The sequence below is a fragment of the Poecilia formosa genome, unplaced genomic scaffold, assembly GCF_000485575.1.
Source record: "Poecilia formosa unplaced genomic scaffold, Poecilia_formosa-5.1.2 Scaffold90, whole genome shotgun sequence".
NCBI lineage: Eukaryota > Metazoa > Chordata > Actinopteri > Cyprinodontiformes > Poeciliidae > Poecilia > Poecilia formosa.
This window is the reverse complement of record NW_006800029.1, coordinates 662932-683496: the sequence shown is the minus strand read 5'-3', so window position 1 is coordinate 683496 and position 20565 is coordinate 662932. Positions and strand designations below refer to the sequence as shown.

At 37.7% G+C, this 20565-nt stretch overlaps 1 protein-coding gene across 3 annotated transcripts in view; it reads right to left on the bottom strand.

Annotated features, from left to right (window-relative positions):
- Positions 1 to 6837: 6837 nt before the first annotated feature.
- Positions 6838 to 20565, bottom strand: part of slc2a4rg (SLC2A4 regulator) — a 29167-nt gene continuing 15439 nt past the window's right edge. For 2 of the 3 annotated variants that reach the window (XM_007557636.2, XM_016674126.1), the window contains 6 exons: positions 19136 to 19368; positions 14418 to 14518; positions 11717 to 11990; positions 10800 to 10949; positions 9573 to 9700; positions 6838 to 8769 (listed from right to left, as the gene is read on the bottom strand). In XM_007557636.2, coding sequence (XP_007557698.1) covers positions 8658 to 8769; positions 9573 to 9700; positions 10800 to 10949; positions 11717 to 11990; positions 14418 to 14518; positions 19136 to 19368 — 998 coding nt within the window. In that variant the 3' untranslated portion in view covers positions 6838 to 8657. The remainder of the gene's footprint in view (positions 8770 to 9572; positions 9701 to 10799; positions 10950 to 11716; positions 11991 to 14417; positions 14519 to 19135; positions 19369 to 20565) is intronic. The other variant, XM_007557637.2, reaches the window with a different exon arrangement.

Here is a 20565-nt window from a genome sequence, read left to right as displayed (position 1 = left end):
TTTCCCCCACGAGCCTGTCGCTATTCATCACAATCGGATTAAAGAAGTAAAGAAGTGCACTTTTTTTTTTTTTGTTGTTGTTTTTTTTAATTATTGTTGTTATAAATGAAGGGCTGCGTGAGAGGGAACAGCTAGTTTTTTGAAGACTCCAAGCAGATTAGATTTTTATTTTATTTCTTCACAGTTAAAGTGACACACAGTGAAGCAGTTTGCAGACTAAACACTCCTCTCTAACGCAGGTGTGTTGAGTCTGCAGTTTGGATCTCAATCTTAAAAAATAAAAATAAAAAAAAATGGAAAAGAAGTGCTGCAGCTGTAACATGTCGCCTGTGATAGTTGCACACATCAGGCTCTCTGCTCTGCTGCCAGTGCCATGGACTGTACTTCTCATCAAAAAGAAGAAGAAGAAAAAAACCCTCAGCACAACTTGTGATGCTTTCTTCATTTCTAGCAGCTCAGCTATTTAATGTGTTTTTGATCCATTTATCAAATTGCTCTTTATTTCTGGGGTTAATAAAAAAAAAAAAAGACAATGGGGTAGAAATTTTGATGAATGTTAGTAATGGGTGTGGAAGGAGCCCATGATCAGTGACAAATCTCTGTCCTGCGGTGCTGTTATGGCCACTGAGAGACATCTGGATGTATGTTTGATTCCCCCGGACCCTTCCCACCCCACACTTTACTCTCTTCTCACGACCTGTGCTGTATGTCCTCTTCCTCATTCCGGGTTGTACTTCAGGAAAACGTCCGCCATCGACCCCTCAATATGTGCCTCAATGACATTTTCTTTCACCCGCGTGCTTGCGAGATGAATATTTGTGTGTGTGGATAGAGATTATGGAGATGTGTTTTGTTTTTTGTTTTTCTCTTGAGAAGACAAATCATAACGGGGCAACTAGATCCTCCCTCCTTTTCCTTGACCTTTCGTGCCCTGATTCTGTGGTCTTAACTTGCATGCCTGTGTTCATTTTTGTCATACCAAAGCGACATCTTCAGCATCTGCGCACGGCGGTCTCATTCCACACAATGCAAAACTGGAACTGTTTGCTCTTTTTGCAGATGAATATGGGTATTCTTTGACGTGTACAAACTGCAATCCTCATTCAGCCTGTATAGCTTGACTCACACGTGAAAATCATGAAGCCATAGATATGGGTATATCTATATTCTACTATATTTAAAAAAAAAAAAAACAAAACAAAAAAATTTGGCGCTTTTTACTTTAGATTTTGTTCTTCTACTAAGAGTGATGTGTGTATACCTTCATATATATGAATTTATATTACTATTATATATTATTTATTTACTCTTTCAAGTTTCAAAGGGTCTTTCATTTGTAAAAGGTCACACTTGAAGCTTGAGGTTTGTTTATTTTTGTTGGGAATATTTGTTCAATATGATACTGACTTTATAATGATTATTATCATAATCCTGTGTTTGTAACAAAATGTGGTAATCAGAAAAAAAAAAGAAAAAACTGTCCTGTTTTTACTCCTGTTTTGTTTTTTGGGCAGACTTAAGTGCTCTTGTGCTGATTTTTATTTTTTATTTTTTCTGTTTGTTTTTTTGGTTGATAGTACTGATCACAGAACATTTTTACGGTCAACCATAAGCCTTCTGTTTCGATGTTGGGTCGAGCCCGCGAGTTGTCCAAGCCTCTTTCTAACTTCATGTTTAGTGGAAGAATTAGCTTGACTATTATTTGCAAAATCCAATCAGTCTCAATAAATTTTGAAATTGCTGCTGTAAAGACATGAGCAGTGTCTACTGTGCTTTTTTTGTTTGCTTCCTTTTGTCCACTGGGGGGCGCAATAGACAATTTAGAAAAAGGAAAAAAAAAATCCGTTGGGATAATTTTTGTCAAATGTTCTTGTCTAAATCCCCAGACATGTTGCACTCCAGAAAAACTTGTGAAAAACATCCTTAAATAAAATTCTAGTTTAATTTCTATTTCCTTTCAAAAAGTGACCCCTGGTATTAGAATTTTAAAACCTTGTTTTAAAACCTGGACTGCAATACATCTTTATAAACTTGAAAAATGCATTGTAATAATGGAATTTTGATTATGTGTTAGACATCTAAACATAAAAGTTTAACAGGGCAAAGTCTAGGGCTCTCAAAAGTACTTGAGATCCAAAACACAAATATACAATTTATATTGTACCAGCATTATTATTTTTTTTTCTTGCAACATGAATTTGGTTAAGTATTTCTATGTTAAGTACTATTAAGAGATTTTCACATATCTTTACCTAGGATGTCAAAAAAAAATCTGATGCCAGACGTCTTCCATTCAGGTTTATTTTTCTTTACCGTCACATTACATCACACAGATCAATCACATTATAAGCATCATACATGTTCATCCATCTTTTCAAGCACTAGTGAAAGGCTTGACATTCATACGAGTACTCCTTGAGTGCACCACTGCTCAGAAAGTGCTTTCTCCGTGTGTGTGTGTGTGGGCCTGCTGATGAAGACCAGGAGCAGAGCCCACCCAAAAAAACAGGAGAAATCTTGGCCTCCAGTGAAGACCCAAAGGCTGATGTCACGTTTCCGCCAAAAAACTCTTCCAGCACTGAGCGTAGTCAGGCCGCTCCTAGTACGTTTGCTTCCACCATCAGCCTTGAGTTCCTGGATACTGAGAGGGGAAATCTAACACAAAACCCTTCAGTGTTGTATCTCCTAACATACACACAAAAATAAAGAATATGAAAAGAATGAGCAATGCTAGACATGCACAACGTCGTCAAACTCAGACAATCGGGAGAAAAATAAAAGCGTAAGGCTCAGTAAAAACACAACAGCACTGGAAAAAAAAAAAAGGTCATCAGAGGATGGGGTTTGACAAACGCCTGGACAGACAATACAAGCACAGGAGAGGGAGGTGTGGAGCTGCCATTGCAATGAAATACATGTGATTTTGAACAAATATATATATTGTTTTTTGCTGCTGCTCTTTAGTGAACAAAATGAAAACTGACATTCAGGAAAGCAGCACACCAATTTTGACGTATTTGGTAAGAGAACAAAAAGGCTTTTTTTTTTTTTGATGCACATTTCAAGGGTTTAGTTTAGCTTAATGTACTGGCTAAAGGCTTGGGTGGAACCACAGTGAAGCTGAGTAGCACACAAAAAGGAATTGCTGCGGTGAAATGAGAAGCGGGGAAAGACACGAACAGCATGCTGTCTGTTGGAATGCGCTGGGCAGGATAAAGATGCCCCAAAAGGTAACAATTTCCATTGTGACCGAAAAGGTTGAAAGCAATCCTGACTTGAGGACAACTTCCTGTCACAACCACAAACAACATTCATGACGACAACAAAAGTACACGAAATGACCGAGTCGGCCGAATATAGAGGACAAAATGATAAAAGTGGATCATAAATGTCACCAAAAGGCATGAAAGTTTTTGTTCCGCTGTAAATAGTCATTGCACAAAGATAGTAAAGCAATACTGCATGGTTGTGTTATTCCATATGATTCATCAGTGTGGCGACAGTTGTTTGTAGGCGTTAAGAAACAAAACAAAATAAGGACGCACAACAATTTCTCAAAATGGCTAAGCTAGCCAGCAACTACACGAAAACAACAAAATGAATTTTTATAAGTTGTACATTCAACAGGTTGTCAATTTTTTTCTCCCCTTTGCCACTAAGCTACAATATACATCGAATCAGTTCACTATAGGTTTGCAATTGCCTTTAAAAGTGAAAAAAAAAACATATTCTGAGCAACAGTAATGTAAAAAAAAAAAAAGAAAAAAGACAAAGTTTCCTTTTCGTATAACAAAGATACAACAAAACAACATGTGACAAAGCCTCACAGAACTCTTTATCTTGCTTTATGTACAACAAGGCCCTGAAACTGCAAATGTTATGCTGTCACCGCATGTTGTGTGTGAACTTTGCCGTTTCCCGCACACCCGTCAGCAGTTAGTGTCAATCTCCATCCACTGATTTCTAGGGAGAATGCATTGTAGGAAGTAAACTTCGATTTAAACTAGAGGTGCGCCGATCAGTCATTTCCTGGACAATACCGATGTTCGAGTTCTTAAAACATTTAAAAAAATGTGGAATAAAATAGATGCATCATAGCCAATCAAGTGAAAATTGGTACATTATTATCTCTGGTTATTTGACTGGTGCGTCTCTAGTTTAAGAGCGAGTGATCTTTGAGGATAAAAAAAAAAAAAGTTATTGAAAATAGAGTTCCAAGCTCCATTGTGAAGCGCAGAGCTAATGGGGCCAATTTCAACATGGGAGAATCCAGTGGCAGTTTTTGCTTAAATGGCACCCAGCAATAGCTTTAGGTGGTCCTAATGCCTAAAGAGCAATAAGAGTTCTCTTGTGTGTTTTAACAAATAAAGGTTTGATAGTTCTCAACATTTATTCTTTTAAGAATCTCTGTGCAGTATAGCATAATTCAGTCCAGTCTAAGGATCTTAGGTATTAAACGAGTGATAATCAAATGTAGTTCCAATTTCTAAAAAACAAAAACAAAAAAACCCTGTGAAATAGCCCTTTTCAACTGCACCACAATAGATGTTATAAATCAAAGATCAACTTCAGCCTGCCTCAGTGTTCAGCCATATTTACAACTCTGAAGGCAACTAAAAACTTGTTTGGTGCACAAATGGGAGAAAAAAAAATCTTCAGGCTGGCCCTAAGCTGTGGTGCCCTGGGCAGTGAGCCACATTGCTCATAACAAAAACTGCCACTAAGCGGAACAGTGGGGAGAAAAGCCCCGTTTCCTCTAAATGTGTCCCATTGTCTGCCAACTGAAGCTCTCGGTACATGGACCTGCTGGTGTTTACGTACGGGATGGAGAGACCTAATGGGTGGCTTTTCATACTCTTATCAACAACCAAACCAAATGTACTGAACAAAAAAGTGGTATCCAGCACTAACAATTGTATGTACATACATGAAATACATTATCTTAGTAAAATGTCAAGAAGCAGGAGCTTTTTTTTTTATATAAATGAAAGGAAGAGCAAATTTGCAGCAGTGTGTTTAAAAAGCATGTGAACAATGTGAGAAAAAAACAACAAAAAAAAACAAAAAAAAAACTCCAGGCTATGAACACTTTAAAGCATCTTCTGTTATCGAGATGATAACGTGTAGCTATGTACTGAAACTGGTGTTTCCCCATCACTGCAATAAGGCTGGAACCGCTTCCAGTCAGTGGCGCTCATCCCAGGATCAAGGCAAAGAGATCGACAACCGCCGAGTACCACACTGTACTTCCAGTACCACACAACTCCAACTGTCAGCACTACAGTGTTAAGTACAACATCTGACACCGAGCACGAGACTGTGGCTGTCAAGATCACTTGCCATTAATGGGGAAACCCCTTGGGAGGGGTGCTCGGCCCCCTTTATTTCCCCACTGTCAGCCTATGAATGGATCCCTCCAGACTCATTGGGGGAGGGAAAAAAAAAAAAAAACCCGACCTTTTCACTTAAAAATCTGTAAATACAAAACGTTCATGTATAAAAAACATGTCTATGCGCAGTACAGCGTAGTGCAATTTCTTTAAAGGTCATAATACCCTTTTCCTTTATGTTTTAACTTTTATTGGCACTTGGTGAATTTGGTGACTAGAAGAGGCCTGCTGACCTAGCTTATCTGGAACACACTGATATATAAAAAATTTAAACGGAGCATCATGAAGGCTTGAACTGTGATGGTGACAATGTCTGCTTAATGTTTTCCTTAGCTCTCATCAAAAAATTATTACAGGTCCTTTTGTTTTTTTTCTTGTAGCACATCTGACCTGCCGATGCTAGAAAACAATACCAATGTTTTCACGGAGACGAGAGGTTTGACGCCGTCGACGCAAATACGTGCCAAACAAAGAACACGTCCTCTGTGAGGTCTGATCAGGTTGACGAATTTAAAAAAAAACGTGCATCACAATTTGTGAGACGAAGGAGGCCAACGTACAGCATACATGTCTCTATGAATTTACACCCACTGACAGAACTATATCTTTGCAAACGTGATCATTTCATGTCTAAATCAGAGGTCAAAAGATGAGAGGGGGAAAGGTAGTCAGAAATTTCTACAGACTTTAAAGCCATATGGGGCTACTTTGAGATTTAGGACAATAGGAATAAATAGTTCAGCTAACTTTTTTCTCAGAATTAATGTATCATTTAAAAGAAAAGAAAAATAAAAAGGTATAGTTTTTTTTTTTCATACACAAGTTGAAAACTGATTGAGTCAACTGAGGAAATTTAAAAAATTTACTAACAATGGACGTATACAGACAATGCCACTCTGAAAAGATCCGAGTGGCAGCCAACTTTTTTTTGTTGTTTGAATTTTTCTCTCATTAAAAGATTTTCTATCTATCTAAATGCGCCAATCGTAAGTGCTTTCTTTCTCTTTTACTTTGGAAATGTACAATTTGAAAAAACTACATTTTAAAGAGGTGGACAGCATTTAATTTTTAATATTAGAAAGTTACTTTTTGTTTCTTTGCCCTGTATTTATTATTAAAAATGAATCAGGTAACAAAATGGGCTCTAAAGTCAGCTGTTCTTATAGGTACAGATTACAAGTACTTCCACCATCTGTAGCACACCTACAGGTTTTTTTTATTATTTTTTTATCCTTGCCCTTATTTTTGTGACCTCTGTCTGACTTCAATGTTTATTCTAAGTAAGACTCCATTTTTCCAGTTAACATTTTAACAAGAAGGATGAGAAAACACTATGAAAACACATTACCAGTTATTAAAAAAAAAAAAAAAAAAAAAAGAAAGATTCTTGCTAAATTTGCTTATACATAAATCAAGGGCTCCCTGATTTGTAGGCTCTTTGTACTTGTTTTCTTCAAGGATTAAATATATATTTAAAAAAAAAAAACAGGACAGCCTTGGCCCCCTGCTAAGTTCAGTTTGGTATTTACAAAAAAATTATTATAGATGCACTAAGAAGATGGATGATTACTGGAATTTGACAATATTCAGTTTGACCAGTCTCGACTGGTGATTTGAGTCTGGACTTCAGCCTTTCCTTTTATCACTGAACATAGAATTTATGCAACTGCAACCATGTTGCGCTGATGACATGATGATAATGTGATGGCTTAAAAAAAAAAAAGTTAGAAAATCGCAGAGTTAAGGTAATGGTCTCCATTTTCAAGGAAATACACAAAGAGACTGATTATCATTAATATAATATGCAAAAAAACGAATAAAATGCCAATGTCAAATCATTTTTGGCTTTGATTTAAATTAGTACAACTCTAAAGACAGCTTAGAGCAATAAGCATAGACATATCTTTCATGTTTCTTAATTAAAATTATTAGAGGGAATTGAAATCTAAAATTTGTATCGAAAGGGTCAAAGTCTGTACAAAAACTGGAGGTTGGAGACTAAACCTTACATCGGTGCATCTCTAGTCATTCTAAAACTTGCAAGGCAATTTATCTTAGAAAACTGTGAAAGATAGATTTGTTTAAGTTAAGATTGTGAGAATGCAGTCTCTATGTGTTCTCCCTGCATCCACAATTATCGTCATCAGTCAAACTATCAAGTTCAAAATGTCAAATGGCGGTTACAGTTCACACAGCATGGTAAACAGTCTCTTTAAGAACGTCAGCTGTTAAAAAATAGCCTTTTAGCTTCAGTTGTGACTGATAACCACAGAGAAAGAAAAATTATTAAATGCTGTCGTTCCTCTGATTGCACAATGCAAATGCAAGTTGGTTCAGCAGCTCACTGCTGAAAATAAACTATGCAGGAAATAGATATCAACTCTCGCAGGCAAACTCGGGTTACAGTGCTACTTTAGAAGACAACTTATCTCTGAAGGGTGCATAACAATATATTGGCATATATATATATGTTTATACTTTATAAACTGTGCATTTTTCTAAAATAGTTTGGGACATCAAATGAGAACTTTTTGTACCACTTGTGAATGATTTAGTGCAGTTTTGCAGATGTAAAAAGTTGTACTTGATTGGAGTAACGAAGCTGTTTGATCCTAAAATTATATGTATTCAGATTTGCAGTCTATATTTCCAGTAAAAAGGCAGAACACAGTGTCGTTACGTCTTAATCTAAAACTTATGACTGTAAGTTGAGAATTTGGCAGATTTGATGAAGACCCCTAAAAAGGTGGCCGTGAGAAACTGATCTGCAACAGTGATTTCACTGAGCACATGTGAGTTTAACCGTTTAACCTTGGAAATGAGCCACGACCCACCAAACAAAAAGTAGCTTACATAGTGCTCTTACAATGAACAACAGGGTATAACAAAAAGCTTATCTGTACTCTTCAAACATCGCTTTGATTTGAAGCAAGTGGGAAATAAAAGAATCTGATCAGCATCCAATTTGTTGTGTTTTCCTTATTTAACTGTGAGTGAAAATGTCTCAGTCTTAGAAAAAGTCTCCGGATCTGGATAAAGTTATTCGTTTCTCTTTGTGTTTTGTTTTGATATTCTCATTGTGTTTGGAAACTGAAAAGAGATCATGCTGGCCCTTTACCCCCTGCTGGCCCAGAGGAAGCAGCATTGAGAACCTTGCCCTCATCTCTTCGTGGGGAAAAAAAAAAAAAAAAAAAAAAAAAAGTCAACCTCGCTGTCACTCCGAGCGAGGAGGAGCTCATCTCCCACAAGCAGGGGAAGGCAACTGGATTAGTCGGTGAATCTCTGACAGGCTTTTTTCCATCGACAGGCTGTGCACCACATGTCTCTCTTCTCCATGCCGTATACCTTTCGGCACTTCTTAGCTTCCCCACGGGGTTTCCTTGGAAACAGCAGATGTGACAGTGTAAGGACATGCACAAAGACGTCATCCAGCTTCTCATAACACACAAAAAAAAAAAAACCCAACAAAAAAACAACCCAAAAAAAACATGCATATTCAGTCTTCTGAAATTAAACTACATCTGCATGAATTCAAAAAGACTTTTAAAAAATAATTTTCAATTAGTTGAAAATACAACCCTAACTATTTTTTACCCCACTGGATAATAATAATAATAATAATAATAATATCAATGACTCATTGGTTTTTCGCCTGTTAAAATGACATTCACAGTGAAAACATCTCTAAATTTGTTTCCTATCCGTCTGTGTCATATGACTTTGTTGTCTGTGTGGGGGTGAGCTGCTGCAACACTGGTCACTACATTCCAAGACATTCAATGCAAAACGTTTACGTTTAAGAAGATGAGAACAACATTATTTTAAGCTCCCACAAGTAAATGTAACTGTACTGTAGTACGTCAGAAGCAGAATTATCAACAGGTCATATTAAGACAGAGAACGAGCAAAATAGTGTTAACATGGACAACTCTGGAAAAGTACGTTTCATCTCAGATGTATCTTGGATGTAATGCGGTCTGCTCTGCAGAAACTCTTGTTGGGTCAAAATATCTGTTGCTAACCTTCAAGAAAAAAATCCTTACTGCTGGGCCCAGAGAACAAAGAAACAAGTGCAATATGGCAGGCGCTTAAAAGTAAGGATCTCTAACCATTATATCTTGGTAAGAATTATACAGACTCTGATGACGACAATAGGTTGTGAGGGGAATGGCAGGTGCATACCTGGTTCCTGGTGCTGATTTAGTTGCTGGCGTTACTAAAGCATGGTTCTTGCTAACGGTGGCATGCGAGGGGACCGCCGGCTGCCGCTTTTCACCAATGCTAACAGTGCGAACATGTGTCACAGGGCCCTGCACAAATTGTAAAACATTTACTGACTCAGTGACGCACTAAAACAAAGAGGTCTCACAGAGTCAGGTTTAATGAGAAAAAGACATCTGGAAAAAAAAACCAAAAAAAAAAAACAGAATAATTATGCTATGCATCCCTTTAATAACTGAAGCCTAATTAATTATGTTGTCATAAATAATAACATTAAAATGGTTATGCCAGAGATCTTACTGATATTCTAACAATGACCTGACTAATTGCTTGTAAACCTGTGAAATACAAATCTGGATTTTCAGCTTCTCAATTTCCCACATTAAGCACCTTAATTAAAACAGAAACATGATTTATTTCTAAGGTTAAAAGAAGTAAAAACAACTTGTGAAGAAAAAAACAATAAGCCTATTTTGCAAGGTGACTGGTTCATAGCATGTTATTTCATCGAGTTTTACTTAAATATTTATGTATTATTAAAAAATGTTTCCACAGCATTTTGCAACCTTGCAGATATTTATACTTTTTCCCCTCTTTTCCTGAATTTCTTCGAGCCACGATGTCACCTTGCTGAACTCTGAACTGAGCAACATCTAGAAGCGTCTTCTGCAGCCGCAAGTCACATGTCAGCCAACTTTGCACAGCTGCGCTTCTGACATCAGCTCATTGTTTACCTTACTGTTTTCTGCAAAACTGCATGGTTAACATAAGTGTTACGTTATTAGAAAGCAACACGTCTGTTTCACAACTACATTTTGTGTTTTTGCAGATCTTAAAGAGGTCTGTGTCTGAGGATGTTGAAGCTCAGCAGACTGATTCACTGTGAGCCTGCCTACAGCTTGACTTAACTACCTACATGATTTAAATCACATTCAACGTATGAATTCAAATACTGAACATCCGGTTCCTTGAAAATATTTCTATCTCTAAATGAGTACAAAGCCATTGCAAACAGGAATGGTAGGGAATAAAACCCCTAATGTTGTAAAAGTAGACAAATACAGCTACTTTAGTGCAGCAAGGACCAATAAAAATGTGTACAAAAAAAACAAAACATTGCTGTAAGTGGAAACTGCAGGGAAGGAGTGAAGATTGAGATAAAAAGGCGTGAGACAAAGCCTCACTCACCGGGGCGCCTTTAAAAATGACAGGAGGGGGCTGCTGCCAAGACACACTGATGCCATTCCCAGTCCCTGTTCCAGTTCCAGGCCCGATCCCATTACCACTGCCTATCCCAGCCAGCTCAGGACCCACTGGGATACTCACTGGAGCGGTGGCCTGGAACATGGACAACCACCCCACGCAGACAGGACAGGAACACCAAAGAAACAAGGAGGGACAAGAAATGTGCAGGGGGGAAAAACAGATGAGAGGAGAACAGAGTGGAAACAGATTGTACAATTAGTGGGAAGGCATTCATTCCAGCTTCACTCTTGTGATTTTTATTTTTATTTTTTTAAGATGACTCAAAGATGATCAAAAACGCATTGAAAGATATCAGAAGACTTCACACAAATTGTGCAATGTGTAGGACAAAAAGAAAACTGGTGAAGCAGTTAGAAAACTAAGAAAATAAGTATTTTTATGTGTATTTTTTATTGTCATGGAAACAGAAAAGGACAGAGTTCAACAAATGCAGTTTAAATAATTTAATTTGACCTCTGTTTATATATAAAGGAGTGTTGCAGTAAAATGAAAAGGAAGAAAAAGCAGAGGGACGTGGAGAAGATGAGGAAGAAGGTATAAAAGCAAATAGCAAAATCATAATGACACTTTGTTTCACTTTAACATAAAAAAAACTTACATAACAATAACATAAAACTAAAAATTTACAATGGGAGATGTTCTTTCTGTCACTGCTAACCTCCCACATCTATGCTGGAGCAGATCATCTTTCTTGGTTTTACCTGCTGATCTCAAAATCTGAACCTAATAATTGGAACAGCTGCAGCATTGACATCATCAACTAAAACCTTTTCAACTCTTGTTGTACACAGTGTGTATGTGTGTGTGTGTGTGTGTGTGTGCGTGTGTGTGTGAATTACCTGGTAGGCATGGTCAGTGCGGATGTGGCAGAGTGTGGAGGGAGCCGACTGACTGAGCAGCGACGAGGTGTGGCTCTGTGAACCGTTCACGCCGACGTACTCAGAGCGGGACACGTCGCTCAGCGGCGGGGGGAAGATGGGCGGAGGGCCGGCCGTGGTGGGGGAGGTAGGTGTGAGGCTGGACAAGCCCTCCGTCAGGCTGTCCATGTTGACTTCAATCTCTGAGTAATAAAAATCCTCCTCTCCATCGCTGTAATCTGAGTCGCTGTTTCGCCTGCAGAGAAAAAGAATCAAGACTTCCTCAAAAGCTTAAATATATTATAGAATTGTTTTTTTTTTTATTTTTTTTATCCTGAACCCAAAGACCTCGGTGTTGAGAAATTATACATATAAGTGTTTGGTAGCCCTGCTTCAACAAATTACTGTGTATAATAATAATAAATAAATAAAAAAAAACTGCATTATCTTAACAGGAGGGGGCAGCAAAATTCTACAATCCTGTCAGTGTGCTTTATCTTTCAATGTGGGATTGAAAGGCAAACTTTTACCACTGAATGCAACCCTAAAATGTGGGCTAGAAAAGCTTCTTTCTTATAGGTTTAAGCTTAATGTTGCACAAACATTGTTACAATAGTATTACATCTCTAAGAGTCTACACAGCAACATATATGATAGGTATGTGGAAAAAAAGAAGTCGTATAAAGATTAGGGCCAAATGATATCAGGAGATCATGTGAGGGCAACGTTAACTGTGAAAATGACAACATATGTTGCGATAGATCGAGTTTCCTCTCTCCTCTCTTTTACAGTTACGCTTCCAGGACTTTCTGTGAGTGTTAGCATCGTCAGGCCTCTCATCCAGGCCAGACTCCGTAAGGATAAATATTTAATTGCCATGCAACTGTGACACTTAGAATACATTAGAAAACAATAATTCCATAACTACCGCTCCTTTGCGAGATTAATATTATAAACACCTTATATTGTGGAAATTATATATTTGTTATATTGTCAAACTTAAGGACATATACTATGATGAACTTCTATTTTTTTTTTCTGTTGAATTTAAAACTAACAACTCTAGAAAAGATCCTGTAGTAAATTTTCCACTTTTATCATCTTTTGGTTAGAAAAACTCAGAACCGGTGAGTCAAGCCTTAAATACAAGCAGAAATATGCATCTTCGAGGAGAAAAGCTTGGTCTGTGTGTCTCTAGGGTAAGTATATCATTTTTTAAAGCTTTGCAAAAAGAATCAGTGTTTCCACAAAGGTTAAGTTGGGAATGGACTATGCAACTTTCACAGTCTCTAGAGATTTTGAAAAAGCCTGAAGCACACACCAACAGACTGGTTTCAGCAGATTATTTTATGACAACTGATAGACTGAGTAACACTTAACTGTGTATAACGCAGGCTCATAGACCACATGATTTATGAAACCCACTGAAGCCAGCTGAAACACACACTTGAGAGGGTGACGGTTTAAGAATAAACAAACACTCTTGCTGGTGGCAGTAGTGCACCAGTTTCTTGTTTGCCATTGATAAAACTTTAAAGGAGAAGAAACAGTTAAGAAACGGGTCAACAGAGATGGATGACAATTATTTTATTGCTGTACTCTCTTTAATTAGCTGTTGGAAAAACATGTTTGTAGTTGGGCCTGTTAATGCAACACAACAGCATCCAGATTTGGCTCTAAACATCCAGACACGTTTTACTGACTGTGACTGAGATCAATTTGGGTCCACTTCATAAATTGTGGGCGTTTAACCCTTACAAGCTGACAGACTGTTGTGCCAACTAGTTATGCTCATTGTTCTCACCCAGTGCAGACGGATTCAGAGCAGTGCAGACCGTGCCCAGTGTAGTATGCCTTCGGGGTAAGCAGGCTTTTTACAGTTCATAAGCTGTGGGACTGGAAAATTAACCATAATATTACTATGCTAAATGCCAGATTGCATGATAGATGGCAGCTAATGTCTCAAAAGTAATCAACGCCCTGTTTTACTAGCTAGTTTGATCATGTGCCAAAACCTAAGATCCAAACCTAAATTTAATGTCTATCCCGAAATATCCAGAAACTGTTATGGCCACTTAACCATTTTGCAGAGATATTTCCTTCTCTCAGGGTTATTGGGTTTTCAGAGTATATTTAACTTTTAATTGCAGATGGTTATATTTTCAGGTACAGGAAAAGATGCAGTTCACTCTTAACATCAAAAAAACAAACATCATGCTTCTTGCAGTTGTTTCACATGAACATGTATTATTTTTTCTTCTTCAAAGTGTTTCTTGTGGTAGAATAAATGGTAGCAATGTATAGCAAAAACTCAAAACTCCTGTCAAATATAATGATTATGTTTACATTTAGTAAAACTCTGAGGACAAGTAGACATTTACGACTATGTCACATCAAAGCTTTTTGTGTGAATCAAATTACTTAAATTATTATTGGTGGTGGTGCATATGTGTGTGTGTGCGTGTGGGTGTGCAGAAATGCAGTGAGAATAAAAACAGCAGTGCAAGATATATATGCATCATACGGTGAGAAGAGAAACAATGACTAAAGTTATTATCTAATATGTATACAAATATTTTTTATTTTGCATTTGAAACAGTTTTGCTTTTGTTGGTTTAATGAAAGTAGGAGTTGGAGGAAGATAGAAATTCTCAGCATTCCTGTGATGATTATAAAAACTTACCCCAGGTGGACGGTGCGGATATGTCGCTGGATCCCTGAGGAGGTGCTGAGGACCTTTTCACAGTTCTTCCACAAGCACTTAAACATCACCTTCATGGAGTTCTGAAGAGATACGAATTTTTATTTTAATAGAAGTGTCTTTAGCAACATTAAAAATGAGGCCCTGCGGCTTCTGCACATTATTGATTGGATAAGAGAAAAAGATGTAGCGTTAAATCGGATAAAAGGAAAAAAAAAAAAAGTGAAACCATCTCATCATCGAACAAACACACTGCTTTGCAGATCTACAAAGGTTTAGGATTTTATGCAGTTTGAGCTAATTATTTCTAATTGGAGTTCAGCTTTTCTTTTTTTTTTCTCAAAAGAGGAAAAGCAGTCCTCATCACACATTTTAGATAAAGATGCATCAGTTAATCGTAAAGAGATTTCCCTGCTTTCCCTTGATTCAGCATGATTGGTGAAAAGCAGATCAAATTTGAAAACAATCTGTTTCCCCCCATTTGCATCAAAAGTGAGAACTGGCATAATTTTGAATGTCTAAATCCAATAACAAGCAGTACTATTTATTTAATTGAATAAAAATCTGATAAAGATTATGGGCATATGCTTAGGTGCATAAACGGGGATAATCTTGTTTTCCTTCCCTTTCTATTGGATGTAAAACTACCATACTCATCAAAGTCCAGGTATTGGCCAATAAAAGTCTGATCGGTTCATCTCTGCTTTCAGAGTAGTAATACTATAAAAACAGAAGTTGTACATTATGTGATAACTTAGAACACATAAAACAAAAGATAAATATGACAGATAAACATGAGAGATGACAGAACATAAATACTCACACATGCTCCGAGACTGACAACACTAGAAAAGATTCACTGATAAGTTAAACCTCCAGGATGATATCTATATTATTGAGCACACCATTAAATAACTCCCTCAGAAATGAATAATGTCCAGTTCTCTTCACATCAGACTTATCACAAAACACACAATACTCCTACTTGACTCTTAAGCAAACCTTTATGGAGAGATGGAATACATGTGGTCTGGTTTTATTTCATTTTCTTATCCACATGCCAGTGCTGGCAGCAGTCCCTTTAGCAGGCAGAGACCTGCATCTGTGCTAATGAAAGATGGTGGGTGTGTGTAGTCTCATTGCTCTCAAACATGCAAAAAAAACCCCAAAAAAGACCAATAGAACATGTTTTTAATGAACACTTTTGTTGTTGTTTTTTCTTCTTCCTGAAGCGTCTTCCTCTCTCTTAACAGGAACACGCTCTGTATTGAGTAGTGTTTGCTATCCTGCTGTTCATAGAAAAAAAGGAAATGGCAAAGCGAGTGTTTAATCCCACTAACAATCACAAATCACTTAATTCCTTAAGAGATTTCCCTTTTAATACAGTATTTTAACACATTTACAGTAGGACTTGGGATTGCTGTTAATTTATCCTCTTAAGTCATTGCCATAATCAGACATCCTACAATCCAGTGTACAGCTGCTTGCCATGCAAATGTTTTAAACCTTTAGAGCAGTGGTTCTTAACCTTTTTTGAGGTACCGAACCCCCCAGTTTCATAAGCGCATTCACCGAACCCCCTCCCTCCCCCCCAACACAGAAAATAATTTGCGGTATTCTGATTTATTAATGTAATTATATTAGTTGTATTACCTCCTCCACGCCACTAGAGGCAGTACCAACCCTGAAAAGATGTGACTAAGGAACAGATTTAGACTATAGAATTTGGTAAAAACGGTGAGCTTTACTGAAGTTCAAATCCATGAGAGTGGAACTCCTTCCCGCAGCACTGATTGACTAAGCAATGTGACGTGATCCTCTGCAGCAAGTGATGGCAAAACAGGGCGTCATCATGACTAAACACAGCGTGTCTTTACCTCCGCGGCAGAGGCTCCGCCGAACCCCTGGGACCGACTCAATGAAACCCCTGGGGTTCGATCGAACCCGGGTTAAGAACCACTGCTTTAGAGCTAAACTGCTGGTTCAATAAATCTCTGAAAGAGAAGCAAAACATTTATAGTTGTGCTTGAGGACAGTTTCACTTGGTGGAATAAAAACAAGAGAACAAACGAGAAAGAGTAGCTGGAACAACAAGTGGTCTGGAACGACTAGGCTGCTGTTAATGACCTTGACCCTGTCCATCAGTGTTTTCATAGCTCAATAAGGATGGAAGCAATAGATGCCACTGCTTTCAGGGGGTTGTTTCAAATGATATTATGCATTACAAAGAAGATAATAAATAGAGACTTAAGACAGGTCTTTAAGGTGACTCTGTCTGGACATGTGGCTGTTCCTCTACAAAATCTGCTTTAGGGTATAATCCAATCACAGAGAAATTGGGGGATTAAGATAAGATTCTGGGTGCAGTACTGGGAAATCTAATATACCGTATAGGAGCAGAGAAATGCTGCACTTACGTGTAACATTCCAAAGAGCCCGTTAAAAGTTCTGTCGTAACGAGGAACGCACCAAAACATCAGCTGTTGATCAGAATCAGATGATTTTCAGCTTGATTATCAGCCAGTTGGAGATCCAGATATCTGATTTATTTTTCCCCCCATTCAGCGAACCCCACCATATGTGAGGTGTAACATGATGCGCACTGACAACACTTTCAGATGTGGTAGTTGTTACTGAAATCTGTATTTATTTATTTTTTTATATATTTGAAGTTCATTTGGGCTGCAGAAGAGAAGAGCGGGAGAGAGCAATACTTTCCACAGACAACAGGAAGGCTACACATATTACAGCAAAGTTGCATTGCTTTTGGGTGGCATGTGGTGCAGTGAAAGAGCAGCTCCCGGCAGTTTGATTTCCATCTTAAGACCTTTGCTGAATGTCTCCCTCCCACTCCTCCCCATTTTTTCTCTTTGCATATTTCCTGTCGGACTGCTGCCTACAGAAGCAATAAAACATATAAAACAATAGTTTTAGCTGTTTGAGCCTTGAAACCCTGTCATGTAACATGATAGACTTGGAAGTGTCTAAAAATAAACCAGTTCACCTTTCATTGCTTGCTTTGTCATGAGTAAGATAGGTAGACTCAACTAAACAATAGCCACTAGTCGCATAGCATCATACAATATTTAATGAGTTCTCTCTTTTTCCTTTGCACTCCCCCTTTGTGCTTTACATTTGATCCTACTGGGAAGTAATGACTTGGCACACTTGGCACATTTTTTGACGGCCAAGATTAAAGCAAAGCCTCTTCAGAGATAAGTATAACGTGTGCAACACTTGTACTTGAGAGAAAATATTGGCACAACTGTGTCCAAAAATGTGCTTAATTTGTTGATTTTAACCTCTATGAGGATGAATGAGAGAAAATCTCTGACAAGTAGGTGAATTTAAATCTGTTAATCACAGAACAATGTGCATGTTGTCCTCACCTAACATCGGCTGCTCAAAATCAAACAGATCATTGTTCAATGTTGAAAGGAGAGCCACTCCCTGCATGTTTGACATTTGACACCAACTTGTTTGAATCAACATCTTTGGAAAATATGAACACAGATTAAAACTGCCAATGCCCAACAGTGAAAATATCACTTCGTCATAAGCTGATGAGTGTGTAATGTGTTCTGCTTTGCAGAGTGCACGGCTCAGGTAAACTGAAGAGAGGAGACCTGTCCAGGTATGATTGCAGGTGCACAGTTGCATGCTATGAAAAGACACACAGATATGACTTTTCTCATTATTCATATTTTTCATCCTTTCCCAAAATAATCTACCCAAGAGTGGGTATTATTTTAGAAACAATTTGAAAGGAGCAAAAATAATTAAATAAATATTTTTGCTCAACCTCTGATGATACTGTGCAGAAAACCACACAAATTTTGACCATCATGATATTCTATCAGGAAGCTGAAATAGTGAGGATGTCTGTCTACAAGATTACACTAGCCTACGTCTCTAACCACTTACATTTAAAAATTACTCTTTTGTTCGATTACCTTCATGTTTTGTGGGTCATAGAGGCTACAGTGAAAGTGGCTTACAGAATGAGAAGCAGCATTTATTTTTTAATCAATATGTATGTTTGCATTTATCCCTTCAAGCACCATCCTACCTAATATCATGACTGGTTATCAAAGGAAAGGCATAGCTTTGCAGAAACCTCAGAAACCTTTACTGTATTGCAAAGATGTATATAAAATATATAATCTCTCCTACTACTCCTTGGAGACTGAAAAGAGAAACTCCCACACAAACTGTATATTAACCCTCTTCAGTCACTGTAAGTGCAGAGGAAATATTAATCTGTCCTCCTCCATAACACACTTCTGCTCTTGTATTTTTTAAAGTTTTTCTTTAACGCATGCTTTATCCCTCCACGAAAATCTAAATCATCTCCTTCGTTCTTGCTAAAGCTTCTTTTCCCCTGATAGGCCTAGAATCAGTTGGGAAGCTTATTTATAGTGAAAACACTTCCACATTCTGGACTGTCTTAATAGAACAAAAACAAGATGAAGGGAAGTGAAAGAGTGAAGTTAATCTATTATTCACACAAGAAGAATGTGACAGGCTTTATGTCAGAAGCTGTAAACTGCACAGTGCTGACATTTCTGGAGTTTTTCTGCTGTTTTTAAAAACAAAACTGGCTTTGGGAAACAAAAAAAAAAAAAGAAAACTCCTTCACAATTCAAACCCAAATTTGTACAAAATTAATCTTCACCGTGTCAGATGCTGATCAATTTTACCTTTCGCTTTCGAGGGATGGGGTCCTCAAACATAAAATGCGTGCTCTCTGAAACATCCTCACTGGCATCATCTCCCTGGGCCGAGTGCAGGAAGCCCGTGTTGGCATCTTTGGAAAGTGGTGGGGACGGTGTGGAGGGCACTGATTGGTCACTGGCGTCCCAGCTCCAGTTGCCGCTCGTCGAGCTGCTGTAACTTGCAGAAAGCACCTCTTTCCATGTTTTGCTGGCTGGTTCTGGATGCACAAAACAAATAGCAGAGTTTAAGATATTTCAAAACACTACTTACAAGCAAATGTTTCTTTTCCCTAAATTTATCCTGAGTAAATGTTAATTTTTCATTTAAGGAAACAGATCAAAACATGTATCCAAGCTTATAAATATGGAATGGGATTGACAGATGTGGAATACAGTCTACTTCCAAGTACAACATGGAGCTGAATCACACAGACCAAATGTATTAACTGCCATGAAACAAACAAAAAAAGAAACACTATGTGCTAAGACAATATGTCAGACAATATACAGATAACAGATTCACATTAACAGCTTATAAAACTGTGATCAACTATCATTCTCGTGCTTCTGTAATGTGGTGAGTTATGTAAGCAGTTCATAAAACATAGCTCCTCCTAACTTAACTGTCCTCTGAGGGGAATGAAAGCTGAATACCACAACAAAACCTTAAAGGGATAGTTCAGATTCTTTGAATAGGGGTGCTATGAGCAATCCAAGGTTAGTTTATTTAAATAGAACCATTCATACGTTAAGCTGTGGAAGGTGCTTAAAAAGTGACATAGTGACTGATAGAGAATAAGAAAAGGAAACATTTTTTCATGCAGGTAATTAGATTATTTTACCAAAAAGTGCTGTAAACAAAAATGTTGTTAGTACCTCTCAGCTTTGTACATCTCAGGTTTTCATGGAGTTTGGCCATGAACTTAGAAGCAGAGAGACTAAATGCTGCCTCACCTTGTATGTTTGTGGTCCAACAAACGCCCAGTGAACAGGTATTGAAGACCTGAGGGGTCCGCAAAGTTCAAAACTGACAGGATTTTAAAATCTATCATTAGATATACAGGGAGCCAGCACCAGTAAGCTAATTTTGCAACAAACGTTATGTTTGTTAAAAATAATATTTGAGTCCAAAACATAATCGGAGTTTCTCACATGCTTTGGGGTTTAAATGCTGATCTTAATCTTCCCATTTTGGGACCAAAAACCACAGTGTCTGTCTCATCTATATTAACCTGGGTTAAATATCAACCCATTGCCTCATTTATGTTCATTTACAATATGGTCACCTTGACTCAGTAAATGTAGTGGTCATGTGGTGACATGGACATATAAAGTAGTTTGTTGTCAGCAGCATACATACAGTAGTAGATGTAGTCCTCTAAAGTCTAGTTGGACCGGTAGATGATGGAAAAAAA